Consider the following 25,904-nt stretch of genomic DNA (forward strand, 5'->3'; position numbering starts at 1 on the left):
TTCTATTGCCATTGCTCTTGGTTTCCCACCATAACTAGATATTAAGGCTATATAGTTGGGGACTGCACACTTTGATTACAGCACATAGATAAATTAATCCTGAACTGACCAGTGAGGTCTCTCTTTGCTGGCTAGCTTCTACAGCATTAGAAGGTGCTATGCAGGCTGTTTCAGAAGAAAACACATTATTAACAGTTTTAACCAGCACTGGAACCTGCATGCCAGGCAAGATAGTGGTAAGACTGTTTGGTGGGGGTCACCAACTGATTCCATGATTTGATTTGTGGTCTGAGTCACAGGAAGAAATTCATCCCTTGTGCTATAAACTTGGTCAAAACACATGTCTAGGGAAGTTACAGGCCCTAGAGCAGAATCTATTGATGTGTTTTTAATGGTCACCATTATTAAGCTGCCTTCTAAAAATTTATGTTTTATCCATAGATTTCTGCTGCTCTCAGCCTTGGCCAGGGAAACTTCTTTTACAGTGGATAGTGATTAATTCAGAGATATATATTACTGTACATTACTGTTGAGTGGTCAGCCATAGATGGGCCATCTATCAACTCCTGTTGACCTCTCGAGACAGAGTGGGAAGAATGTCAGAGCTAGAAGATGGGGAGGGAAGCTGTGCAATGCTGTCCTCTAGACATGACACAGCTGTCATACACACAAACCTGTAGCCACTGTGATACCTGTACAAGACCTGAACAAGATCAAACCAACTAAAAATGAAAGCACAGAGTAGGGAGGGACTTCCAAGTCCCTCCCCTCCTTTCACTGAAGAGCTCTTGGCATAATGTATACTAGGGGTGGGAGAACCATTTTCCTTTGAGGGGATGGCTGCTGTCATGACCCAGTGGATGATCCCACACATGCGCACAAATGGACAGCTCAAATTGGACTTAGTGGGTTTAGAACTAAATATCTTTTTTTAAAAGAAGTACATGCAGTTAGGAGGGTGATGTGATGGAGGAGTCTTGGGGGAGAGAGAAAGGACAGTGAAGGGTGGCTATGCTCAAGATGCATTGTTTACATGTATGAAATTTTCAAAGAATAAAATAAAAATCTTAAAAACAATATAACCAGCCACCAAATACTGTTTATACATTATTGATCATTCTGTGGCAGAATTTTGCTCTCTTTAAATCATTTAGAATGCACTCTTGTGGAATGTCTTTGCATAGCCAATGACTCTTTAATATTAATTATAATAAGGATACTTCCTTAAAATGCAGCAAAAAATTAACAAAATAAACCCAGCACATATGAATTATAAATATGAGGTTATGTTTTTCTTTGTTAAATAACCTCTGATTTTCCAAGGTTATATTAAATTTCTTCAATACAACATGTGTACAACAGCCATGTTATGTCTAGAGGACTGTACTGCACAGCTTCCCTCCCCATCTTCTAGCTCTGACATTCTTCCCACTCTGTCTGGAGAGGTGAACAGGAGTTGATAGATGCCCCATCTATGGCAGAGCACTCAATGTGACTTACTCTCGGAGCTTACAACAGTAATGTACAGTAATAGATCTCTGATTTAATCACTATCCACTTCAAAAAAAAAGTTTCTATGACCAAGGTTGGAAGCAGCAGAAATCTACTGATTTCTTAAATTTTATTCTCTTAAAATAACTATGTATTTACTAGCGCACTATGGAGATCTAAACATGACAATGATCTGGAAAGTTATTTGTTTTCATATGTATTATGATCTCATATCATGTTTATAAGTAAATATTCCACCAAAATAGGAAAGCAAGGAAGAGGTGGTTTCATGTGTGTGTCATAACAGTTACAAGTTGCCTAAGAATGTACCAGGCTCTGCTGACTCCCCATGGAAGACCTTGCCTTGGAGGAGGTAGGAATGGGGGGGGGGAGAAGCCTGGGGAGAGGGTGGGAGGACAGGGGAATCTGTGGTTGATATGTAAAATGAATAGAAAATCTCTTTTAAAAAAGGAGAAAAAAACCCAAAAAACAAAACAAAAAAACAAGTCGCCTAACTTTATATCAATAACAAAATAATTGGGAGGGAGTGGAATTAGGAAAATTTTACTTCCACAAATGTTAGGTGACTAGGAGGGGATCCCTGTGTCCCCATTAAGAGAAGAATTTTTAAAAATGCAGGTGCTTATCACACAGACATTTCAACACAGAACAGTCACTTAAGGAATGGGGTAAATGAAGATAGTATTCTGTAACACGGGAGGTGCTTCATTAAAGAGCTTCTAAAAGATGCACCTTAGAAAAGGCATCTGGAATTTTTGATGGGTGTTGGAAAAAGAGTTATATTAGCATAACACTTCTCTAGCATATCTGTTGGTTTCTGAAGAAGTTGCCAAAAATCTCATTCACACACCAAATAAGCAATGATCCAGGTATGTAATGGGGATACTTCAGTGAGGAAAACAGAGGAGGAGATACTGATCTCTTGACAGCTGCATTTTAGTAAAGCAGCACACCAAAAAGGCAAACAGGAGGAAGATGTGTGATCAGGAAGATAAAGGGACAGTGTGAAAGACTGGAGGAATTCTAGCAGTTCTAGAAGTCACCAAAGTGTTCGGAGTAGAGAAGGGACATGATCTCAATGATACACTGAGGGCATCATGCTGGCGGCTCCATTAAAACTGGAGATGATGACTCAGTGGGTGAGGGCTCTTGCTGCCAAGCTTGGTGACCTTAGTTCAATTCCCTGGACACACATGGTGGAACAAGAAAGCATCTGGAAGTTGTCCCCTGATACATGCATGCACACAACACATGCAGGCACACACACACACACACACACACACACACACACACACACACACACACAGTAGTTAAAAAATGTAACTTAAAAGTTAAAATGGAACGGGGGTAGACACATACAGTCTTATATGAAAAGGAGAATGGTTAGCAATGTAGAGACTTGGCTAATCCAACCAAGCTTTGGTGGCAATGAAACAATAATGTCTACCACCTGGGTTTAAAAAATAGCACATTGACATTTACATCAACTCAGTAGCCAATGGAAGTACACAACGGACGTTGGCAACAAGATGCAATGGGATAAGGCACACTTTCTAAGTAGAAACCCAAAGGCTAGCACAGGGATGTATATTAGGTAAAATGAGTGTAAAGGCAAATAATGTCACTGAATTTGCAAAACAACAGTCACAGAATGATAAAATACCAAATGAAAATATAATTTGTGGCATATGCACTTCATATTTTCAAAATACATGAAGCAATAGCTGTTAGAAGAGCAACAGTCTATGTATAACCCCTCATTAGTGCTGGAGAATTAAACAGACATTCTCTGCTAACACCAACCTTTCCACTCCCTCCTTAAGAAATCAGGGTAGTACAAAAATAGATCTAAGATCCACATCAAATGGGGCAGGGGAGATCATTCAGTGGAGAAAGTGCTCGTCTAACTATAATGCCAATTCCAGGTTCAATGAAAGACCATGTCTCAAAAGATAAGGTGGAGAGTGGAAGATAATTAGAATTGACTTCTGGCTTCTAAACTTTCATGCACAGGCCAACATACACACACACACACACACACACACACACACACACACACACACACCATAGTAAAGTTGAGCTAATAGTTACGTCTCAAGTGGAGAATGTGTGTTCATTAAAATACTTAAATGCAGTTATAAGATACTTTTAGCAAATTTAAAGTATCAGTGTCAGATACCTGCTTCTAAACTAACACAAAAAAGGACATCAGTCTCTAAAAGACACAACAGAGAGAATGGGCTTCCAAGAAGGTGAAATTTTCTTCATAATCTGGAATGACCTTAGCTATTATGCTCTTACTCTGTCTAATTGGTCTTCCCTACAACTGCTCACCAATGATAGAAATTCAAATTCTATTCTTGATTGTAATCTTTCAAGTCCACTTAACCAATTAATTACTACATTGTTCACTTACGTCCTGAATAAATTTTAAATTACTCTCACTTCTCCACTCTCATTCCCATCCCCTAGTTTCAGGAAATTTCAATCTTGTTTGAATTAATGCCATGGCATCATTCTAGTTTCGACTTCAAGCTTTTCCTGCACATTTACTAGTTTCTGGGAAATGGTGGTATACTATTGTACTTTCCACAGCAAGTTTTGCATAAGACCATACTGATTCCTTCCCCTTACCATATGCAAGCAATCTCTCTACTTGTCCTGCCTAGTTTATTGTCACCTTGACAGAAGTTAGAGATATCTGGGAAGAGAAACTCTCAGTTTAGAAAATGCTTCCATAACATTGGCCTGTAGGCAAAGCTGTAGTACATTTTCTCAATCAATGATGTGGGAGGGCTCAGCTCATTATTGGTAGTGGCCCTCCTGGGCAGCTGTGGTCCTGGGTTCTGTAAGAAAGCAGGCTAAGCAAGCCATAAGGAACAAGCCAGTAAGCAGCGCTCCTCCATTGTCTCTGCATCAGTTCCTGTTTCCAGGTTTTTGTCAGGACTTCTCTGGATGGTGGACTATAAGATGAAATAAGCTCCTTCCTTCCCAAATTGCTTTCGGTAATGGTAATTCCTCATTGCAATAACAACCCTGAGTATGGCAGTACTCATCCTCTCCAACTCTGCTTCACTCACTTTATCATTGTATTTGTATGTTTGGTAACTGACATGATATGAACACACCAAGCGATGAACAGGTAGATGCTTGCTCTTCCAAAGTGCTTAATCTTGTATACATAAAACCTAACTGAAACTATTTACAGAATTATGATGGTTAATACTGTTTTTCAACTTGAAAGCATCCAGAAACATCTATGAGACAAAGCTCTTGGCATGTCCATGAGACAGTTTCTAGATTGGGTTTGTTGAGGTTGTAAGACTCATTCTAATTGCTAATGGTGAATGGCAGCATTCTTTGAATTGAGATCCAAGACTAAGTAACCAGGATGAAGCCATCTGAGCCCCAGCATTCATCTTTCTCTACTTCCTCCCTGTGCTACAAGAGTAGCTTCTGTGCCCCTTCCTCTCCTGACACTGTGCCATCCCTACCACAGTGGGCTGGACTCTCACACTTTTAGGCAAGATAACCTTTTCTTTCCTTACTTAAAGTGTTTTTGTTGGGTATTTTGCCACAGTGACAAGAGTAGCTAACACAAGGATGAATGAATTTGTTTGTGTCCTTTGCATAGCTATTTGCAATGAGTTAGTGTTTTGAAACATAGGCAGCCTAAAAGCAGTCAACAAACTCAAATAGTCCAAAAACATGTTTTAAAAACCATACAGGGAGTTTAGCAAATGTAATCACCTGTTGCTATGATCAACCCATAATGTACACACGCTACATTTTTCTTTAATGTGCTCAGTAAGCCTTTAATTTCGGTGTTCCTAAAACTTGAGTTAACATATAAAGCACAAAAGATACTTTATGCTTTTGAGATTTGGCTTGCCGGGATAGGCCAGGCTGGCCCTAACTTGTGATTCTCTTGCCTCCTCTGGAGTGTTGGGGTCATAGGCACACACCACCATGCCAGATCAAAAGGCACTTTGTGATGCAGGATATTATTAAGTGATGCAGGAGGATTCAGTGGAATACACAAGTTTACCTGGCACATTTTAAAATGCCCTAATAGTGTAGTTTTGGCAGTTTAAAAAGTTTTACTATATATATCTTTTTATCATAGTAATTAGAAATGGAAAACTGGAGGACTTAAATATTGTTTTTAGTCTATAAATACATAACAACACATGCTTAATCTAGCAGCTTATTTTTAATTCATTTATACTTTTAAAAGTAAATTGCAAAAACTTTAATGAAAATTTAAACACAATTTAATAAAAGTAATTAATTAGAAACCACAGCTGTAATATGAAAGTGTTTTCTTCCTCAGTTTCTACACTCTCTTATAGTAAATAGTATTCTCTCTGGCACTGATACTTTATTTAAATGGTGTAATGAAACTTACTATTTGTTAGAAACTTAATGGCTTAAAAAAGATGCAATTGTCTAGACAATCTTTTTATACAAAATTCTATATACTTATTCTCTGTGTGTGAATGTGCACATGTATGGAGGTCACAGAACAACTTTCAGGATCTCTTCTGCCACCAAGAAGGTCCAGGGTTCACACTCAGGTTGTTTGCATTTACCACCTGAGCTATCTCCTCAAAATAGTATTATTGATATGTGTTTTATTTATAGAGATTCTATTAGAAGGCTAACACTGTAAAGAATAAAAATTATGTACCCAAAGCTTTCCCTTCTGTGAGAACCAACATAACAATGGAACAGAGACAAGTCCCATTTTTAAGTGGGAAAGTAATGTAAATGTCGATAATTTCAACTCTGTCTTTCTTACTGCTACATAACTCATTGTTTATGTAACACATTGGATTCTACTATAATTAAATACGTGTTTGTTGTTGTTGTTGTTGACCAGAAGCAGTTTCACACAGGGAGAAGTGGATGTGGTCTACACGTAGAACAGTGGCCTCAGGTGAATGCCAGAAGTATCCATGAAAGGAGCTAAGCCCTTATGATTCCACACGAATAAATCTGCTGCCACAGTCAGGTCATAGTTTTCATGGCTAGTAAAATGAACCTCGTCTTAGACTTTCTAAAATATCTGATTTGCTCTGTATTGATATTTGTGATTACCAGAAACTTGTGTGTACCTCCTCCTAGCCAAACAAATTCACTTTGACTATGTATTTTAATGGATGCCTTTGTTTTCTAAGTGGATAGCTTCTAGAAAGCAGCAAAGCAAAAAATTTTCAGCCATAAGTACACATAGAAAACCATTTCTGGATCTCACCACACTTAATATTTTAGTGCAGTCTTAATTTTTCCCAATTCAGATAGAAATCTATTAGGAACTTAGGTCATATAAGATTAGGGTAACCCAACTACACTACTTTCTCCCAAATTCTCTTGATGAAACAGAAGTCCCATGTCCTAGAAAAGTCAGTCAGAAGACAGGAGTGCTATTGTCTTGGGGAAGTTGTCAACTAGGGAACTCTAAGATAACAGGGCCTTACCTTCACATCATTGGTGTTCATCCTTGTTCCCTCCTTCCCCACAAATATGTCATCAATGTCCACAAGGATGTATCTGTCCAAGGACAATGTCAGCCTCTTCCCTGACAGGAAGGAGATGGCGTCTATGAAAATGAGCTTGTGCAGCCAAAAGTTCAAGTTGTTGCCAAAAAGAACACGCTGGATCCCATCATGAAGCCCCAGGTCATGTATGATAGTGGCATAAAAAGCACCTTTAGAGATGGGTGGAGAAAGGTTTTCTGGAGTCTTAACTTTGGCAAATATCACTGGCTGGTAGGTGGAGTGGTTAATCTGAAAAACTGTCCAGTCAGTTCCAGGTAAAGAACCTCTGTCCAGCTTGGATGATTTGGTCACACGAAGCAATGGGGAGTGAGGATTAATACAGCAATCTTTCACTGCCAGGTTTCCACTTATGGAAAAGGGGAAACCTCTGAACTGAAAGCTCTGGAGGTTTTTCTCACTGGTTTTGTGGAACCCAATGATACCCACACCATACTCCACACAGTATTTATCTAAGAGGCTTCTATTCCAAGAGTCCATGTTTATATACTTTAAAATATTCTCATATATAATGAGAACATATTTGCCTTTCACATTGTCTGTAAGGGCTGGAAGATCCCCCTTTCCAGGAGCGATTTCAGTGTGATAGTGGAATCGAATGGATTCTAGCATCATAATGATGTCTTGGCCGAGAGATGAGTACTGGCTCTCCACAAACACCAGGACTGTGGGATCTGTCCTTGAAGCATCAGAAAGCATTGTCCTCTTCACTTCCATCAGCCTGGAGGGTATGTGCTGGAGGTCACCACAGTCCACTTCTGAAGCCCTCCCAGAGAGTTCACTTTCCTGTTTGTAGCCACTGTACAGGTAGTAAGCAGAGATAATAATGCTAACCATACAAAAAGTGGCAAGCAGAATCAGTGTTCTCTGCAAGTGTCTGTGAAGTTTCATGATACAACTCATGTTGGGTGGACTTCTTTGACTATTCCAATAGAAGCACCATTAAAAAAAAAATAGGAGAAAGGATGGAGTTTCAGCCACGCCCCTGGTCTCAGTCAACAGTTTATGTCACCATTGCAGCACATCTGGATTATGCAATCAGGACTCACAGGAAATACAGTCTGAAAAATAGAATAGGACAGAGTATAAAACATTCTGTCTTTGGTATCAAAATGAGTGAGTTTTTATCATATTGGCTACCTTCCATGGCAGGTTATAAGCAGATCAGTTGGTGTTAAGTGACATTAGAAAATCTTGCTTTCTTCTTACAGCTGTGGATGAGGACTAGTGAGGGATAGAATGAGGAAGAGGGCTCCACTCAATACATGGTCACTATCTATTTTTGCCCATTATCTTATTATGTAGCCAGGTGGGGCTGGATCTCTAGAACTCTGAATCCTCCTGCCTCAGCCTCTCTAGTGCTGGGATTATAGGCATTAACTACCATGCCTGGCTTCTCTGCAAATCTTTTCAAACAAATGCCTCATTTGCCCATGGCCAACTTTAGCCTCAGTGTGGACTCACAAACAGTCACTTCCTGCCCCATGCTTTTTCTTGTAGTTGTGAAAACCTCAGGATGGACTGAACTGATGGTGTTCCCCCCTCTTTCAGGGCATGGTGCTATAGGAACAGGCAGAGGCAAGCATATTAACTTCTGAGTCTGTCATGAAAGAGCCATCCCTAGGACATGTAAATGTGGAAAACTGATTTTGCCCACACAATTCTCTTGGCAAATTTTCTGACTTTTCAAACCTGCAAAGACCTAGTAGATAACACATGGTCATGGGAAAATCTTCTCCCTTGTACTTACTACCATAATAATTAAAATTTTGTTTTAAATCATCCTTCCTGTTGGGGTGGAAGCTTTAAGAAGGCAGAATTAAATCCTCATTTATCTATCATTGTAGCCTTGTTCCCAGCATTAAATAAGCTCAGTGACTGTTGGTAGAACTTATTAAATTCAACGGCTCATTGTGCCTGTAGGTTTATTAGACACTTCTACTTCATGTTAATGTCATAATGTATCTTTTAAGGTTACCCATGACTATTAATGATTATAGTTGCTAAAAATTGCTGGGTTTCATGTTGGGTGTCTGCTTTATTGAATGTGCAGTAAATGCAATCATAACTCCCTGGCATGTGATAAATGTCAATATAAATCTCTCTCTCTCTCTCTCTCTCTCACACACACACACACACACAGAGAGAGAGAGAGAGAGAGAGAGAGAGAGAGAGAGAGACAGAGAGAGACAGAGAGAGACAGAGAGAGAGAGACAGAGAGAGACAGAGACAGAGAGAGAGACAGAGAGAGAAAGAGACAGAGAGAGACAGAGACAGAGAGACAGAAAGAGACATAGAGAGATAGAGAGACAGAGAGACACACACAGAGAGAGAACTACCTACAACAAAAAACCACCCACAAATTGCTCTGCAATCAGCCATGAGGTAATTACCGAAAAACTAATTTGAGATTAGTGCTGTAGTCAATACTGAAGACAGCACAGAACTGAAATTAGGAACAATCACTGCATCTGTAAAGATGGATTCACCAACAGCAATGAGACCTGGGAGACAACAGCCAACACTATGTCACACATGGTAAGATGTGACTTAAGATAGAAAACAGCCAACACTATCATACATGGCAAATTGTGTTTAAAAGTAAGACATTTTTGTACCTTCTGAGAGGGATGGAGGGAGGGAGGGAGGGAAGGGGAGAGAAAAGGAGAGGGAGAGAAAGAGTGAGAGTGAGAGAGAGAGAGAGAGAGAGAGAGAGAGAGAGAGAGAGAGATCAATAAGACATGGGGAAGTCAGTGACAGTTCCCGGGAGCCACAGCCCCTAAGGAACACCTAACACAGTGGTGAAGGCATGGATGTGAGGATGGGAGGGAAGGTCAGGAAAAATCTCTGGCCAGGCAGAAGAAACCATATGACTACAGTGTGTTTGTCCAAGAGTGGGAATAAACTAATTCTATGACACTAGGTACTGCAGTAAAATTGGAAATAGTATTTGGTTAAAAAGTACAGCAGATTAACACATGTCTTTCACATCAGAAATAGCATTAGATGATGTGAACAGAAAGTCAATGAAAACAGTGTGCTTGAGCCGTTAGTGGGGCAGTGAGCATGCAATGGTGAAAGGACAGACTGTCCATGCTACACAGGACGGAGCGAAGACACCAGAGATGCGCTAGGTAAGGGCTGCTGCTGCGATTCCATGGGAAGCGACCCGAGTCCAGACTAAGGTGGACATCAGGGAGAATGTGAATGAAGAAACTCATGGGAGAAGAGCAGAAATTATGGTTGGAGTAGAGGCACACTTGAGGATTAAAAGCTAAAGGTCAGTAATGGAAGCACAAAGCTTCAAGGGGAAATGAACCTGAGCTGGTGCTGTTCATTTCAGATACAGCCAGGCAGGGTAACTGCTGTATGACAGTATGCACAGGAGCAGTGCACTCTATCAAGTTATTGCCCGAAGACAAGAGAATCTTTGAAATCTCAACAAGCTACACAAACTCAGTTTTTCAGGAAAACTCTAGCTCTAGCTAGCCTTTTTCCCTTTTAGGTCAGATCATCCCCATGTGAACCTTTAATGTGAATCTTCCTAAAATATTGTTGGCAAAACTATTTGTTCAGTGTGTCTGCTCCTTGTTAGGCTGACATTTTCAAAGGCAAAGGGTATCTTGTTATTTTTCACAGAAAAAGTTTTAAAAACCAAGATCAATAGGAAAACACTTTATACGTTGAAGTTTTGAAATGCTCCCACAAATACATGAGAAATTACTGGCTTTTCCTCATTTTCAAGGGTTCTGTGATAACTAAAGAAACAAGCACACTGAGCAGCATGTCAGGGTCTCCACCAGCACTACAGAATTTATGGCTGTGAGGCATTATGCTTTCTAGTCATTTTAGGATGAGGAAAGGAGGCTGAATGACATTTAAAAATGTGTGTTACATTTGGAAAATAAACTATGTAGGCAGCATTGTGAACAAACACAGGTACAGGAAGGTTGGCCCAGCTTCATATTTTCTCTTCAGGAGGTTCTCCTGTAGGCATCCTGAAGGAAGTACCACCTAGGAAGTTGGAGCAATAGCTTCAAAGGTATTAAGAGCAGTTGGCCTGTGCAGACCTTGTCCTGACTCTCTAGAGACTGAGCAACAGGCCCAAGATGTCACAGCTTGTGCAAGATGAGCTGACAGGGTGCACCCAAGAGACTTACAGCATGTTGCCTTCTCTTCCTTGCCAGGGGCATATACGAAAGGGACACTTTAGGTACAGCTTCCTCACACGGAAGCAGTGGCACTGTGCAGTGCTACATCCTTGAGTTTACTTGTAATCTTGCATATTAATTTTTTAAATTAACTTACACTATAACAAGCTTTCATGTGACATTTTCATACATATTTCATTTTGCTTGATTCCACTGCTGCAGTCCTTCTTCTACTCATCCCTCTTTCCTTCTGTACCCCTTTATTCCCAGTATTTCTCCTCACTTTTGTCCTACTGTCTGCTCCAAAGCCTCCTTCTCTCCAGTCTCATGGTCCAGTTCTAATTTCTGACATTACCCACGCTGACCCTCACCTAGATATACCATACTGGGAGTTAGAGTTAGTCTATGTTCTCTCCCATATGTAGATTCTATTTGTCTTTCTGAGCCTTGGGTATATCACATATGATGTTTTGCAGTTCTATTCAGTTTCTTAAAATGTTCATTGTTCCTGAACCGCTGAATAAAATCCCATTGTGCCTATGTACCACACATCTAGACTGATTCCATTCCCCAGATCTTATGACTAGAGGAGCAACGAGCATGGATGCCTCAGCTGTGCCTCTCCTGAGAGCTTTACATGCTAGGGTTCTGAAGGACAATGGTATTAAAGAAGACTTCTTAACCTTTTATCTCACAACCCTTTTTCATTCAAGAAACTTTCATGTGACCCTGGGCATATAGGTATGTAAACTAATATATAAATTTATTATTTATTGCTGACAAATCATAAAATTATTTTTAAAAAACTTATGGAGTAAATACATACATATATATGTATATATACATATATGATTTTACCACTTCTTAAACATTAAAGCAAATTTGCATACTAAGAAGATAGATGTTCTTATTTATTTTCATACAAAGAATTAAGCATTGCTGAACATTTGCTGCTTCAGAATGTACAGCTTTTCAGAGTGGATTAATACTTTGATTTTTATGATCATCAATGCCGAGAATACTGCTTTGCATAAATACATAGCAACAAAATGGCAGACACATGTTCAGAGCCATTTCAGAAATTGTTGAAAATTATGTTCTATTCTTAAGCCTACATTAATTTAACAACTTTTTTATGAAACTCAAGTCAGTGACTCAAACAGCAATTTTAAAAGCTCAACAATCTAAAATAATAAAATCCAAAGAAATACTCACTTGATAGCTACATGCTGAGGAATAACGGCAGGAAAATATTGAGTCTGTTTTCTATAACTAAACATTGTACTCAAGAGTGGAAAACTTCGTATGCATGCTCCCAAACTTGAGCTGAAGCCTCTCCGGCAGCTTCATCACTGTGCACACATGTGGCACTGCCTGCTGCTTGTCCTGAACCAAAGCTGGTCTGAAACTGTGTGATACAGCCTGGGCTAGCACCAACACATGCAACTCAGCTTCATCACAGGTTGGACTGTGAGCCAACCTGTGGTCACTGCACATTCAGAAACCTCTTAGTATTGTTGAATTTTTACAACCCCACATTCATTACCTCAATCCCATATAGCATCACGACCTATGATTAGAGACTGGAGTATAAACCATTAAACTCTCTCAGAATAGCATCTGATATACAGAGAATGAATACACAAAGCAACTTGTTTTTAATTATTAGGAAGACTGATATAGAAATGAACCATGACAGAAATATCTGACAATTAAAGTTCACTGAGCACCATAAGGGCAGCTGCACATTTCACCTTGAGTGGAGTTGCAGCATGTACAGATACCAACTCTTGGAGAGTCACGTGGGCTTCTAAGCAAAGGAGGAGGCTTAATCAGAGGCATCACACCACCACATCCATGGGCTTCTTCCTACCCTCTCTTTCCTTAGATGAGTCACACATTCCCTGGTTTTTATTACCATCTACTCTCCAATAAATTCAAAATGCTTATTTGAATCCCAGACACCCACAGCCTAAGGGCTAGTTCTTCAAAAACAACCAGAAACTTGATAAAATAGCAATATAAAGTCACATCAACTGTGTAGCCAGTTGACTCCAATGGAATCATTTGAAAGCAAACTCAACTTATTCAACATTGAATTTGCGATCGTCTGTCTATGCTGTGTGACGACTTTTCCCTGGAGAGATAGGAACAAATGTTTCCTTATCCCAGCTGATGACAACGTATGGAAACCACCTGTCTTAGTTGGGGTTCCAGTACTGCAATGAAACAACATGATAAAAAACCAAGTTGGGGAGGAAAGGGTTTATTTGGCTTACACCCTCCACATTGCTGTTCATCACCAAAGGAAGTCAGGACAGGAACTCAAACATGGCAGGATCTCAAGAGTCAGGAGCTGACACAGGGGCATGAAGGGAGCTGCTTACTGACTTGCTCTCCATGGCTTGCTCAGCCTGCTTTCTTATAGAACCCAGGACCACCAGCCCAGGGATGGCACCTGGGCTGAGTTGTGTGTCCCACCTCCACACCCGCTGCATTGATCAGTAATTGAGAAAATGCCTTACAGCTGGATCTCATGGAGGTATTCCTCAACTGGGACTTCTTCCTTTCTGTTTACTCTGGCTTGTGTCAATTTGACACACAAAACTAGTCAATACACCATCAAAGGCCACTTTGGTGAACCAATGAGTTTTGTTGGGGTTACTTATAGGAATAGGGGTGAGGGGCTACTTACTTACAGAAGCAGAAATGACACAAAGATGGTTGCATCACCAAAGCCCACCCCAACATGACAGATCAGCAGGGCTGTCAGCCTGGAGCACACTGTACAACCTGCAGTAGCAGGTTGGAGAGTGTCTATTCCAGGTGGCCCAGTTGGTCTAAGCCTCTTCTAGGCTGCACCACTCATCTGTTTTGTCTAGGCAGATTTCCTGGTCTCTGCTTCTTCCAGGGGCTGGGACTGTTTGAGAGACTTCTTTGAAGCTTGTCTTCTCATAGGAGAGTGACTCTTGGAAGTCTTTATAGTCTGTGTACTCTTGAAAGAGGGAGGGTCCTAGTGAATTTGGTCAATTTCATGGACTTCCTGGAACAATTTAGTGTTGCTAACTTCCTGTCTTAAGAAGCCTCTCTCCCTTTAGAACATTTTCTGTATCACTTGCCTGTAAACACCCCCACTTAAGTTTCCTTCTAAAATGAAAGGTTGATCCACAACAGCCTGAATTCCTCTGTCTCCACACAGCACCTAATGGTTCATGCTTGACAGTCTTTCATTTCATCCCAGCATGTATAAATGAAACCATGCCTATCCAACTCCATTTCCCCAAACTTATTTCATTCAGGTACATCTCTCCTCATCCAGAAGACATGAAACCATAATGCAAAGAACCCTGCACAGATGTGACCAATCCCCACTACTTTTCTTCCATGTGGCATCAAAGTGGAACTCGAATTGTTTTTTTAGAGCTAGAGTTTTATCAAAGGCTGCAAAAATTGCTGATTAAAATTCAAATTTCTACACATGGCCATCAGACCCTGTGTGGTTAGTACCCTACCTGACCTGTATTGCTTGATCAGATGGTGTGGTCCACTCCAGTAAAGTGTGTTTTCTCTTACTCTCCCAAAGAGACCATCTCCTTGTCTCAGGATCTTTTCACATGGTATTGCCTATATCTGGAAGATTTTTCTTCATTTCATCTGCTGTATCTTAATTCTAAGAATAAATGTCTCAGCTCATAGAGGTCACCCATCAATCCCAGATCTGCAATGCCTTGCTGATGAAACATCTTCCCATTGCCCTGTACCTTTTCTGTGGCACATCCCACAATTTCTAGTCTTGTGATGTTCTATGTAGTGTTCTCCATAGATGGAGAAGCATGTGTGAGTACTTGTATGGTTCACTTTGTTCTCAGTGACAAAACAAAACAAAACAAAACAAAACAAAAAACAGTTCTTAATAGAACATCACATTAAATACTTGTTCAATGGATGAAAAGGGGCCTTTACTCAATTTTATAAATAGCAGCTCATTCACAAACTAGGGCAATACTCAAGTCAAACTATCAATCACACTGGCCTCAAACAGTCAGGTCAATAATATAAACATTGAGAGCAGCAATGACCATCTTGACCAGAGCCATAAATCAGGACCTACAGAATGTACCTCTCACTTGGATTCTATTTGTCAATTCTGATATTTTGCAGAATTTAGTGTGGTTAGATTTTCTTTGGATGTATCTTAAAAAAAAAAAAAAAAAGATTCCACAAAGAAACATCAGCCATTTTCTAATTATTTTTCATTAAGAAAAAGTGAAGGTGTAATTATCTTTGGAATCACAAGCCATTCCAAACATGTAGGGAGGAACTGAATATATACAAACATTTTGTAAGGTTCTACAGTTTCTGCAAGAAGAAGGACTGGTTTACCAAGGTAACATCTCTCTTCCACTGACACCTACCATCATATTAAAGCAAAAATCAATTTCAAATGGAAATAGAACTGTGTGGAAATTGGCAGAACATAAAATGTAAAATAAATGGCCATCTAGAAAATGAGTATTAGTAACTAAGGAGCCACAAGTTCTAACACAGTTGAAAAACACTGGAGTCTAAACAATATTCCTCTTTCTCAGATTCATTATGTATGTGTTGAAAAATGCATTGGGAGCCTTCAACTACTTCTTACTGACTATGCTAAAAGTAATTTAGCAGTATTAAAATCTGACAACGAACATGCTTGTCTCTCAGAAAGAATGTGGGAAGTTGTGTCATGTTAATTGAACCCTGCTGTGGTAGGCACATAAGAAATTGACTTCTGTGGAGGACTATCAAGAAAGCACTCTGTCTCTGGAACAGGGGCTGTTAAGAATGGATGGGAGGAAAGCTGCGCTTGGGATCATTAGCTTTGTATAGTAAATTAAAAAGAAAATGACTACCATAATGTCCCCATCCTCTTAGTATTTAGAAGTCATGAAGGGAAGATCATTGTTAGCTCATTTCCTTCAGAGTTATGCCATCAAGCAAGGCAGAGAAGAAAAGCATCACATTGCAGTTTGCTGCCTGTTTGGCCTGCATGTAAAGCTGAAGGGGAAGAACATCTGTCTATTATTTCTTAGGTGAAGCTAGAATATGCACCTAATGGCAGGCACATTCAGCAGCACTAATCATGTAATCTGTTCACAACATATCTGAGAACCAGGGAGTCATTGGTGTCTTTCCTACAAGATGCAGTCTGGCTGTATGATTGTGAACTATGTTTTAGGTAGATTACATAAGCCAGAAAAGGCAAGATGGTCAATCTGTAGAGAGAAACTGGGTCCAAAGTAGGAACTGAAGCCTGCAGAAGGCAATAGGGCATTCTGACTAGGGTGTGGGTGCTAGTCCCATGGCTCTAGCCTAGAAATTCATCCACAGCGAAGTCAGATTAAAATTTCCTCTTCTTCTGTGGACACCAAGCAGTTAGAGTAGCAACTAAATTTGACTGTTTATACTTCATTAAGCAATGTGCTACATTTAATCATCCTGGATACTGCTTTACATCTGGTACAGAATCCATGCTCAGCAAATACCTTCTGAATTGATAGCTTATAAATGCCTTATTTCCTATGCTAGGGTAGAATGGTATGAAATGGTTGGAGAAGAACCTGGATTGTTTCCGTTATAGCAAGAGGCATGTCAAACAGGCACATCTGACAGCAGATATGCTGACAGAAGAGAGCAGTGGTTACTGCCTTGTGCATTTGAAGCTAGATTCAGACTGAATTCCAGCTCCACTGCTGGACAGAGGTGTAATCTTACATAGTTCATCTCTTAGTGCCTCAGTATAAACGGGGATAGTATCTAGCTGGAAGGGGTTTCATGAAGACTGCACATATTAAAATTTTATATGTGAAGTGTGTCAACAGTGACTGTATAAGGTAAATGGCAGTAACTGTTATTTTAACTGCTAACAGCTCTAGAAAAAACTCTCTAACAGTCACCCTCTAATGGCTTTTCATAGGATTTCTACAGTTCTTGACAAAAGGCCAGGGAAGAGTCTCTGAGATCATTACTAGGGTGACAAAACCAATCCCAGAGCCAGAGAGGGCTTTCTGGGGACTTTGTCATGGCAGAGCCAGGACTGAAATCCAGTCCACTGCGACTTTTACAAGCATTGTAATTAAACAAAAGGATTGAAGCTTGGCCTGTATGTAAAATGAATGCCATGATTGAGACAATTACGGGTTGCAGTTAAGGTCTACAATGCTGGATGTTTATAAACTCTGGTTTAGCAACAGGTATTCAACAATTATAGCCCTCAGTAATTTGAGAAATGTTGTGAAATTGTGTGTTATGGGCACTAGTCATAATAGGGCCGAGCTTCTTTCTAGCCATGTAACTTGCATGAAACTGATCAAAATATTTAGAATAATACAAAAGCATAAATCAGAGCCAGAGAGATGGCTCAGTGGTTAAGAGCACTTGCTGCTCTTGCGGAGGATCCAGGTTCAGTTCCCAGCACCCATATGGTGGCTCACAATCATTTGTAATTCCAGTTCCAGCTGATCTGATGCTCTCTTCTGACCTTCACAGGCACAAGTCAAGCACATGGCACAAATACATACATGCAGGAAAAGTACTCATACACATAAAATAAAAATGAAATTATAAAAAGTACTCACTATGATAACCAGCTACTTGTATAGATTTTACTAAAATGACAAGGGCTGTAGCTTAATTGTTTTCTACAATTATAAGGGGAACTTAAATAATATAATTTTTTAGTATGGTTCAGATGAATGATCTTTAGAGCACAGCTGATACACTTGTGACGCAGTAGCATCTGTACCAGCCTTCACAGGTCCTGCATGTCTGTGGCCTGCTCCTCTGCAGTGACCACATCATGGGGAAAGGAAGTAGCATTGCTGTCTAAGTTGTTGAGCAGCTGGGAATAGTGCGGTTATCTTCAATTCTATTTCTTTGTTCTCATATAAAGTTCAGAGGAACCATAAACATATGTATTTAACTAGTGTCCTTTGGAAATAACTCAGCAAATATACTTGCCAGTTTAGAAGTTGACCATAACTACCAAATATTAGGTGAAACCTCAGCCGTGATAAATGAATCCATATAATCAGGTATCTTGAATCAAAGTAAAACAATGATGCTCTCTTTATGGCTTTAAAGTGTTTAAATAAAGACGTCCCTGCACTTTTCAACTGTAGATCCTAATAGCTTCTTCAGAGAGCGACGTGGTTCAAAGGAAGAAAGGGTTCTCAGCAAATCTTCCAATTACAACACAAAGTGAATCCCTTATTTGCTGGAACGTTCAGAAATAAGATTTTTCTTTGAGAAATTTTATTCCAAGAGAAGATTATAGTAGACCTAAACCAAACCAAACCGTTACAAAATTCTCTACAAAGAGATAGAAACCTCATTTGATCTCAAACATGTTAGTAACCCGAGAAAGACTGGAGGGTAAATTACGAACTCAGTTGGTATTTGCTTCCAGGAAGAGCCAAGCCTCCTGCTTTACCGTAGATAGCCCAGAGAGGACAAAGACAGCATAGTACAGACTCAGTGCTAAGTAGAGAAGGCAGGAGGAAGCCTCTGCTGATGCAAGCCATGAGTATCCTTAGGAGAATCTTAAAAGTCAGCTCTTTCAGATTTGTAGTTATATTTGAACCTCCTCAAATACAAAACTGGCAAGGAATTATGACTGGAACAAAGGAAAAGAAATATTTTCAGCTGAATAGCAGACACCCTCTCATTATTCTGCCCTCATGAACAGTATTGTTCCATAGTGGATCATATGGTATTTCCTAAGGACAGAAAGAAAAACAGTGGACCTGAGCTCAGCTCCATCCCGACTCCCTATTTTAACATGTGCCTTAAACCTAATATTAGGGACTCATCTGTTTATGCTGATTTCTTGAATGCTCTCCCAAACTACAGATGTTACTATATCCTAATGTGTTTACAAAAATATAGGTATTAAATGAGTTTCAAGTCTAAACAGTGCCCATATATTGAAAAAAGTAGTTGGTAAGTGACCGGACAAAGCTCCTGAGAATGTAATTTGGTTTTCCCCTATTCCCTTTCCCTAAGTGGCTATATTAAATGGAAAAAAAAAAAAACCAACTATTTATTTTCTTTTGATTGAAAGCTTCTTTATTCAATAGTTAGACAAATTATTTGCTTCAATTTATACCTAACATTTCTATCATATCATCTTAAAATGTTATTAAACTACATCAAATATGAAGCTTTGCTAAGCATTGTGACTACACGATTAACTGCTGATTAGAGTTTAAATCTTTAATATTATTTCCAAAATTCAGAACAGCCAAAAGACATGCAGTTAATTAATCATGCTACTACTGCATAATGAATTTGTTAGTATCCATCTTAACCAACTCAGAGAGTCACCTCCTTAATTCTTTAACCTAAAGAAAGTGCAACTTTAAAATGATCTTTAGATGATGAAATACATTACTAGTTCACATATCTTAGTTAACAAAATTAGGCATGTGTTCAGTACAGTGATTCTGAATGGGATGAAAACAAAGTTACCTCTTATTGAAAGCTCCTCTAAGTGGACTGTCAATACAAAGTATAAATAAACAGATGCACTTACCTGAAATTAAAGTTCAGAGAGTTGGAAGATGCAGGGAAAAGTTTCAATTGACAAACAAAAAAACCAGAAAGAGGAGCATGTGCAACCTTCTGTTGGGCTTTCTGCCTTTGCAAGTGGCAGTAAGGCCAGTGCTGGCCAGTCCCCTCATGTTATGTAACATTAATATTAGCCATCAGACTGCTACCAAGCGGGTGAGGCACTAGAGGGCAAGAGTGACACATGCACGACCCATCTCCAAGGGACCAGCGCTGGGACCGCTTCAGGGAAGACTGATGCTAACTAAGCTGATAAATACCAGATGTCTGAAAGCAGCAGCGAAACTTGCCCTTGTTCCTCAAAGAAGATTTTAAAGGCCAATCTCTGACTAGCTCGAGTTAACAGGTTAATCAACACGCGAAAGCAAAGAACCACACCATGCAAAAACTTTCAGTATTATATTTACAACCCGCAGTGACTCAGGAGGTCTGTCTTTGCATTGTTTAAAACCAACGCATTTAAGACGGAAAAGGAGACGGGGAATACACATTCAACGAGTGTCCATCTCGAGACCCTTCGTTTCCAGTCGCGAGAAACTTGCGGTGGTGGAGCTGCCATTTATTTCTAGAGTCCGCATTTCAAGTGGCCAGGGGTGGGATCCTAGGTGTGGAACCTGCCTGCCATCCTAGAGATTACCTCGGGCTGCCGAGCGCCGGCATCCTGCTTCCCGGTCCACCTCGTCTCCGCACTACCGCGGCGCGGCCACCGCTGCGGCGGCCTCCCCCAGCACCGGCTCGCGGGCCGGCCGAGTGGGATGGGCGCGCCGGGCGGGCGGGGCTTGCAGGGCGAGTGGTCCAGGCTCTCGGGGCGGGGCGGAGCGGGGCGGAGGGGCCCCGCCCTGGCGCGCTCTGGGATCGGTCCTCGCCCCACGCCGCGGCGCAGTCTCCCGGGTGCCTGCAGCTTGCGCACGCCTGCCGGAGCGGGAGGAGGCGCGAGCCAGGACCCAGCTCCTGCCAACAATCGGAGCTGCGGGAGGGGTTCAGGGACGGGCAGAGCCACACCACAGGTGCTGGTGCCCTGCACGGGATAGCACATCCCGCGGGCTTTCCTTCTGCTCACTAGTCTCCAGAGGCCGGGTCCTCCAGCCCATAAGACAGGCTCAAGGCCAAAGACAAATACAGAGGCATTTAAATTCAAGGTGAGGGTGGGTGAAAGCTCAAAGGCGTCTTCAAATACACTGTCGGCCACGCCGAGGCAAAGCAGTTTGCGCCAGGGGCAATCCACCAATGGTAACTTGTAAAGGACATTTCTGTGGACATGATAACACTTAGAGGACCAGTCCCCACCTCTAGCATGCTACGTCCCACTTGCTTTAAGTGACATAGGTCAATGCCCAGACTTGGTGGGGCAATTGAACTCAGGTCTGGCCAAAGGTGGCACCATGTTTTCTTGGTGGTTAGGGTTAGTATGGGACCAAGCTTAGCCATTCAGAGACAAAAGATTCCATTTCTAGATGTTTTGGGGCCCTGCCTATGCAAGTGTACTGTCTTACATTGAGTTCTGACGAGTGAAGCACAGTTGTTGGTCCTCTGAGGACTGAAGACAGCGCTCCTATTCAGGGATGTAAACATCTGGTGCGCTTTGAACTCCGGTGAGACTGAGATACCTCCCACCTTCACGTGTTGTCATACATGAATCCATAAACTGACTTTTGGCTTAAGACAGGTCCGGTTATATTTTCTGGTACCTAGAAGTGAAAGGAACACAAATGATTGAGAAATCAAACACTTTATATTGCTTGATGATTTTAGGAAGACATTTGGATGTATACAGGACATTTATAACGACATTCAGATGTACAGTGCCTTCAGATTACAATATCTTGAATTAGTTGGCATTTTGTGTGTGTGTGTGTGTGTGTGTGTGTGTGTGTGTGTGTGTGTGTTATGAGGTGCTGGGGATGAAACCCAGAACCGTGTAGATATTAAGGAAATACTATGCCACTGAGCCACATCCCTAATCTGGCCTTCTGTCTTTCTTCTTTCCAAGTCAGAAAAAAAAATGCATCTTTTTCTTGCTTCAAGAGTATGGAGAAGTGAGGGAAACAATCTCTGCCGGAGCTACCCAAGTATTAGATGAGGAAAATTCTTTGGCTAGATGACAGGTATGACAATGAATCTCCTAATTTTATTTTCTGTTGTTGGAGTCTCTCTTGAGAGTGTTGTGTCTTCCAAGAATGGTCTTCCAAGAAACACCCTGTTTGTGTTTATATGCTTACTCCAGAGAGCCTGCCCTGCCTCCATAGTGTCCATGCAGGCATCTGAAACTTCTGGTTGGGAGATGGCTCAAGAATGAAGAGACTTGCCACCAAGTCAGAGAACCTAAGTTCAGTCCGAACAGCCGCACGTGGTGGGAGGAGAGAACCAACTTCTATAAGTTGTCCTCTGACCTTCATACCCGGGCACACAACCCCCTTCCCTAATAGATGAGCCAGAAGGGGATGGAGGACACTGAGGAATCAACGCTTTCTAGACACAACAGTGCTAGCACACATATGAACACACGGGGACTGAGGCAGCATGCACAGGTCTGCACCAGAGGGGTCCTAGAGCTGAACGAGAAGTGGACACGTACCCTCATCCCTAACCCAGAAGCTATCTCCAATTGATAACCACTTGCAAATGAAAACTTAGTTTTCTTCAAGGGAATCTCACTGGGGAAACAAATTATTCTTAAGAGTAGGCCCCATGTCCAGCAGTAGATGGCCAACAGAGCACAAGCTCAGAGGCATCTTTGTCTCTTGATAATAATTTTTTCTTACGGGTCCTTTGCCTATAAATCATAGCTTCCAGTTTTCTGTTTTTGTAATTCCTGTGCATGTAAACCGGTGTCTCTGCGTCTCTATATGTTTCTTGTGCTTTTTCATGTTTGATTGTTTTGTTCTATTCTGATTTGTCCTTTTGTTGATGTTTTATTTTGTTTTGTCTTATAATTATTTCTTATATGCCCATTTGTTTTCTAAAGAGAGACAGAAAGGGTATGGATCCAGATGGTTGGGGAGGTGGGAAGGAACTGGGAGGAGTAGGCAGGGGTGGGGGACCATAATCAGAATATATTCTTTGAAAAAAAAAATCTATTTTCAATTAAAAAATAAATAAATGTAGAAGAGTATTGAACAAGAACTGAGTGGCTCTGGGAATAAAGTAATTCTGAAAGTGGGGAAAAGTAGATACATTTTTCTGCCTTCCCCTTGCTTGTAGTGTATTGCTAGGGGGTGGGCAGTATAAGATTTCAGTGAATGGACAAGAGTCACAATTCCACACACTTCTGAATGTTCCTCCATGCATAGTCAAGTTTGGAAATGGCATTCACTTTTCACCTTTTTCTATCTTCTCTGCACAAAAGGAGAAAAAAACCCCACAGGTAACCTCTTTAGCCCATTTAAGACTGTCTTTTAAATTTCCTGGGTCAGGTGGAACAGGCGCATTCAGCTTCCTGGGTGCTGAATTTTGGAGCCTTTTCCCTGGTGCTCCTACCCACCCATTTGCAAATGCAGATGCCTGAGAGATATGCTGTCTTCTCCCATCATACTCCGAAATCTGATAGCTCTGCTATAGAAGTTTACATCTATGAAGATGTATGACAGCAGCTTGATCTGTTCCCTGCATTTCCTTCCGTCCCTGAGCTGGAAGAGATTGCCTGGCAGAGATGTAGACGGACCACATGCGAGGCACAACATTGCTCACTTTAGCCCTTCTTCCCTGTTTTCTTTACCTTATGTGGGGGACAACAGGCCAGGGAACAATTTTTTCTCTAGTAGACAGACACCCCAGCGCCGTGTACTGTTTGTTCACTATAGGTGACAAAGAACCTGTGCCCATCTGATTCTGGGCTTCACATTGGGGAAGAACCTCAAATTTACTCTTTTCCCAATTAGCTTCTTCAGTATGTGTAATGTGATAAATGAGTTACAGTAGCACTGACCTCTTCATAACCACCTTTGTTCTTTCTATTTTTACTACTTATGGAAATTTCGAGGACCTCAGAAGTAGAAGAGGCTTAGACTTCTGTCAAGGACTCCAAGAAGTCCTGGCCTAGATTATATGAAACATTTTGTTTATCAGAGACCCATATGAAAAAAAAAGAAACCCAAAATGAGAATCTTACTATAAATTAAAAATCTACAGGAATGATTAAAACAAAACAAAACAGTGCGTTTTTATATATTGAAATAATTAATCCTTTATTTAGCCACTCTGACAGACAGCATCTGATAATAACTCATGGTGATGTAGAGATTTAATAACATGCTTCATATAAATTAAAATTACAACCTTTGATGGGATTTTGTTCCTCATCTAAATGCTTCTAGGAGGGTACTGATTATGAAAGGATTTTGAGAAACGTATATTTGCAGAGTTCTTCTCAATTTTTCAATGTCTAAATTAAATCCATGTGTAGTTAGAGTTTTCCTGCCTGGCCCAGTCAGGACAAATCTCTCTTACCTGCCAGTCCCACAGTCGATCAGACCCAACCAAGAAAGCACACAGAAACTTACATTGTTTAGAAACTGTATGGCCGTGGCAGGCTTCTTGTTATCTGCTTCTTCTATCTTAAATTAACCCATTTCTGGTAGTCTATACTTTGCCACATGGCTTGTGGTTTACTGGTGTCTTTACATGTTGCTTTTCATGGCGGCGGCTGGCGGTGTCTCTCCCCAGCCTTCTACTTCCCAGAATTCTCTTCTCTCTTGTCCCGCCTATACTTCCTGCCTGGCCACTGGCCAATCAGAACTTAATTTACACAGAGCGATATCCACAGCATCCATGCATTAATTTATTATGAAAAGGTTAAAAAGTGAAAATGACATATTATTTTTATTGAAATAACTAATAAGTGTGTGTTACAATTTCTTTTGAAATCTTCAGCTAAGACTTGTAGTAGTAACTCCATTGATAGGCTTAAGACAATAGGATGAGGACTTAACAGAATATGCTCTAGCTAACAACTTCTAACTTAGCTGAGGAAGGGGAGTCCTTTTATTACTGTCTCAAAAGATGGTCATTTGAAAACGGACCCAAACCAAACATCCCAGCAAAATGACTGATTGAGAAGGGACCTGCGTGGATGTCAGGATGTTATACAGCTACAGACAGAGAAGTTGCCTCCGCCTTCTCTCAGTGTTCTTATGTAGAGTGCCCTTAATAATGAACAAGGTGGAGTATATGTATAAAGGCCTTTTTAAAATTATAATTTTAATTAAAATGTAATTATATCACTTGTCCCCTTTCCTCCTTCCAGCTCCTCTCATACACTCTTCACTCCTTCTCAATTTGATGGCCTTGGTGTTGTTTTCTTTGATTATTGTTGTTACATATATCGATGTGCACCAATCTGCTAAGTCCATTTATGTTGTTTATGTATGTATGATTTCAGAGCTGATGACTTTGTGTTGAGGAATCAATTAGGCGACTCATCCCTGTGTGACACTAATTCTCCCTCTCTCAGCCTTAGCAATACCTGAACAGCAATGACTGTGTCCGTAGTCTTGCTAATGTCTAAGGGGGGAAATCTAATAGGGTATGGCCCCCTGACAAAGAACTACATGGAACAAAAGGTCTTGTTTAAAGAAACAGATTTGTGGTTCAGTGGGAGGATTGGAGGTGTAGCTCCAGCCTTAGTGGACATCAGGGTTGCCTGGGGATTTGATTCCGGACATTGGGCTCTGTCTACTCTGAGTGCTCTCTATCAGGCAGGGGCCCAAGAATCTGCATTTCAAGAAGTGCTCAGTTACAACTACCCACAATTCAAGAAAAGCCAACTTAGGAAACAATGTATTTTTACATATTTTCAAGAGTAAATGTTTATGTCTATATAAGCTATTTAGTTTTCAAAGTTTTGGATTTATTCCTTAATATAAATAAATACACAATAAACTTGATACTTTTCACTGGTTTCTATATGATCAGCTAGGTAAAGTCGTTCTTTAAAGTAGCAAGTCTAGAAACTGGCCAATGGGAGCTCTGTTCTGTTCTCACCTCAGAGGGATTCCTGCATCACCATCTCTTTCTGTGGTTTTTTTTTTTTTGTGCCTTGTATATTAAAGGTCATTTAATTCACAATAAAGAAAAAGGG

At 40.7% G+C, this 25,904-nt stretch overlaps 1 protein-coding gene across 3 annotated transcripts in view; it reads right to left on the reverse strand.

Annotated features, from left to right (window-relative positions):
- The window catches only part of LOC118585657 (bifunctional heparan sulfate N-deacetylase/N-sulfotransferase 3), a 154,350-nt gene extending 133,662 nt beyond the window's left edge, over positions 1–20,688 (reverse strand). For 2 of the 3 annotated variants that reach the window (XR_004945220.1, XM_036190456.1), the window contains exons 1-2: positions 20,466–20,688; positions 6,993–8,131 (exon numbers count right to left, since the gene is read on the reverse strand). Coding sequence is in view for 2 of the 3 variants with exons in the window: in XM_036190456.1 (XP_036046349.1) it covers positions 6,993–7,973 (981 nt within the window). In the remaining variant the exon portion in view is untranslated. Of the gene's footprint in view, positions 1–6,992; positions 8,132–19,793; positions 19,930–20,465 lie in introns of those variants that run through there. The other variant, XM_036190458.1, reaches the window with a different exon arrangement.
- Positions 20,689–25,904: the final 5,216 nt, after the last annotated feature.

Source organism: Onychomys torridus, chromosome 6 (assembly GCF_903995425.1).
Source record: "Onychomys torridus chromosome 6, mOncTor1.1, whole genome shotgun sequence".
Taxonomy (NCBI): domain Eukaryota; kingdom Metazoa; phylum Chordata; class Mammalia; order Rodentia; family Cricetidae; genus Onychomys; species Onychomys torridus.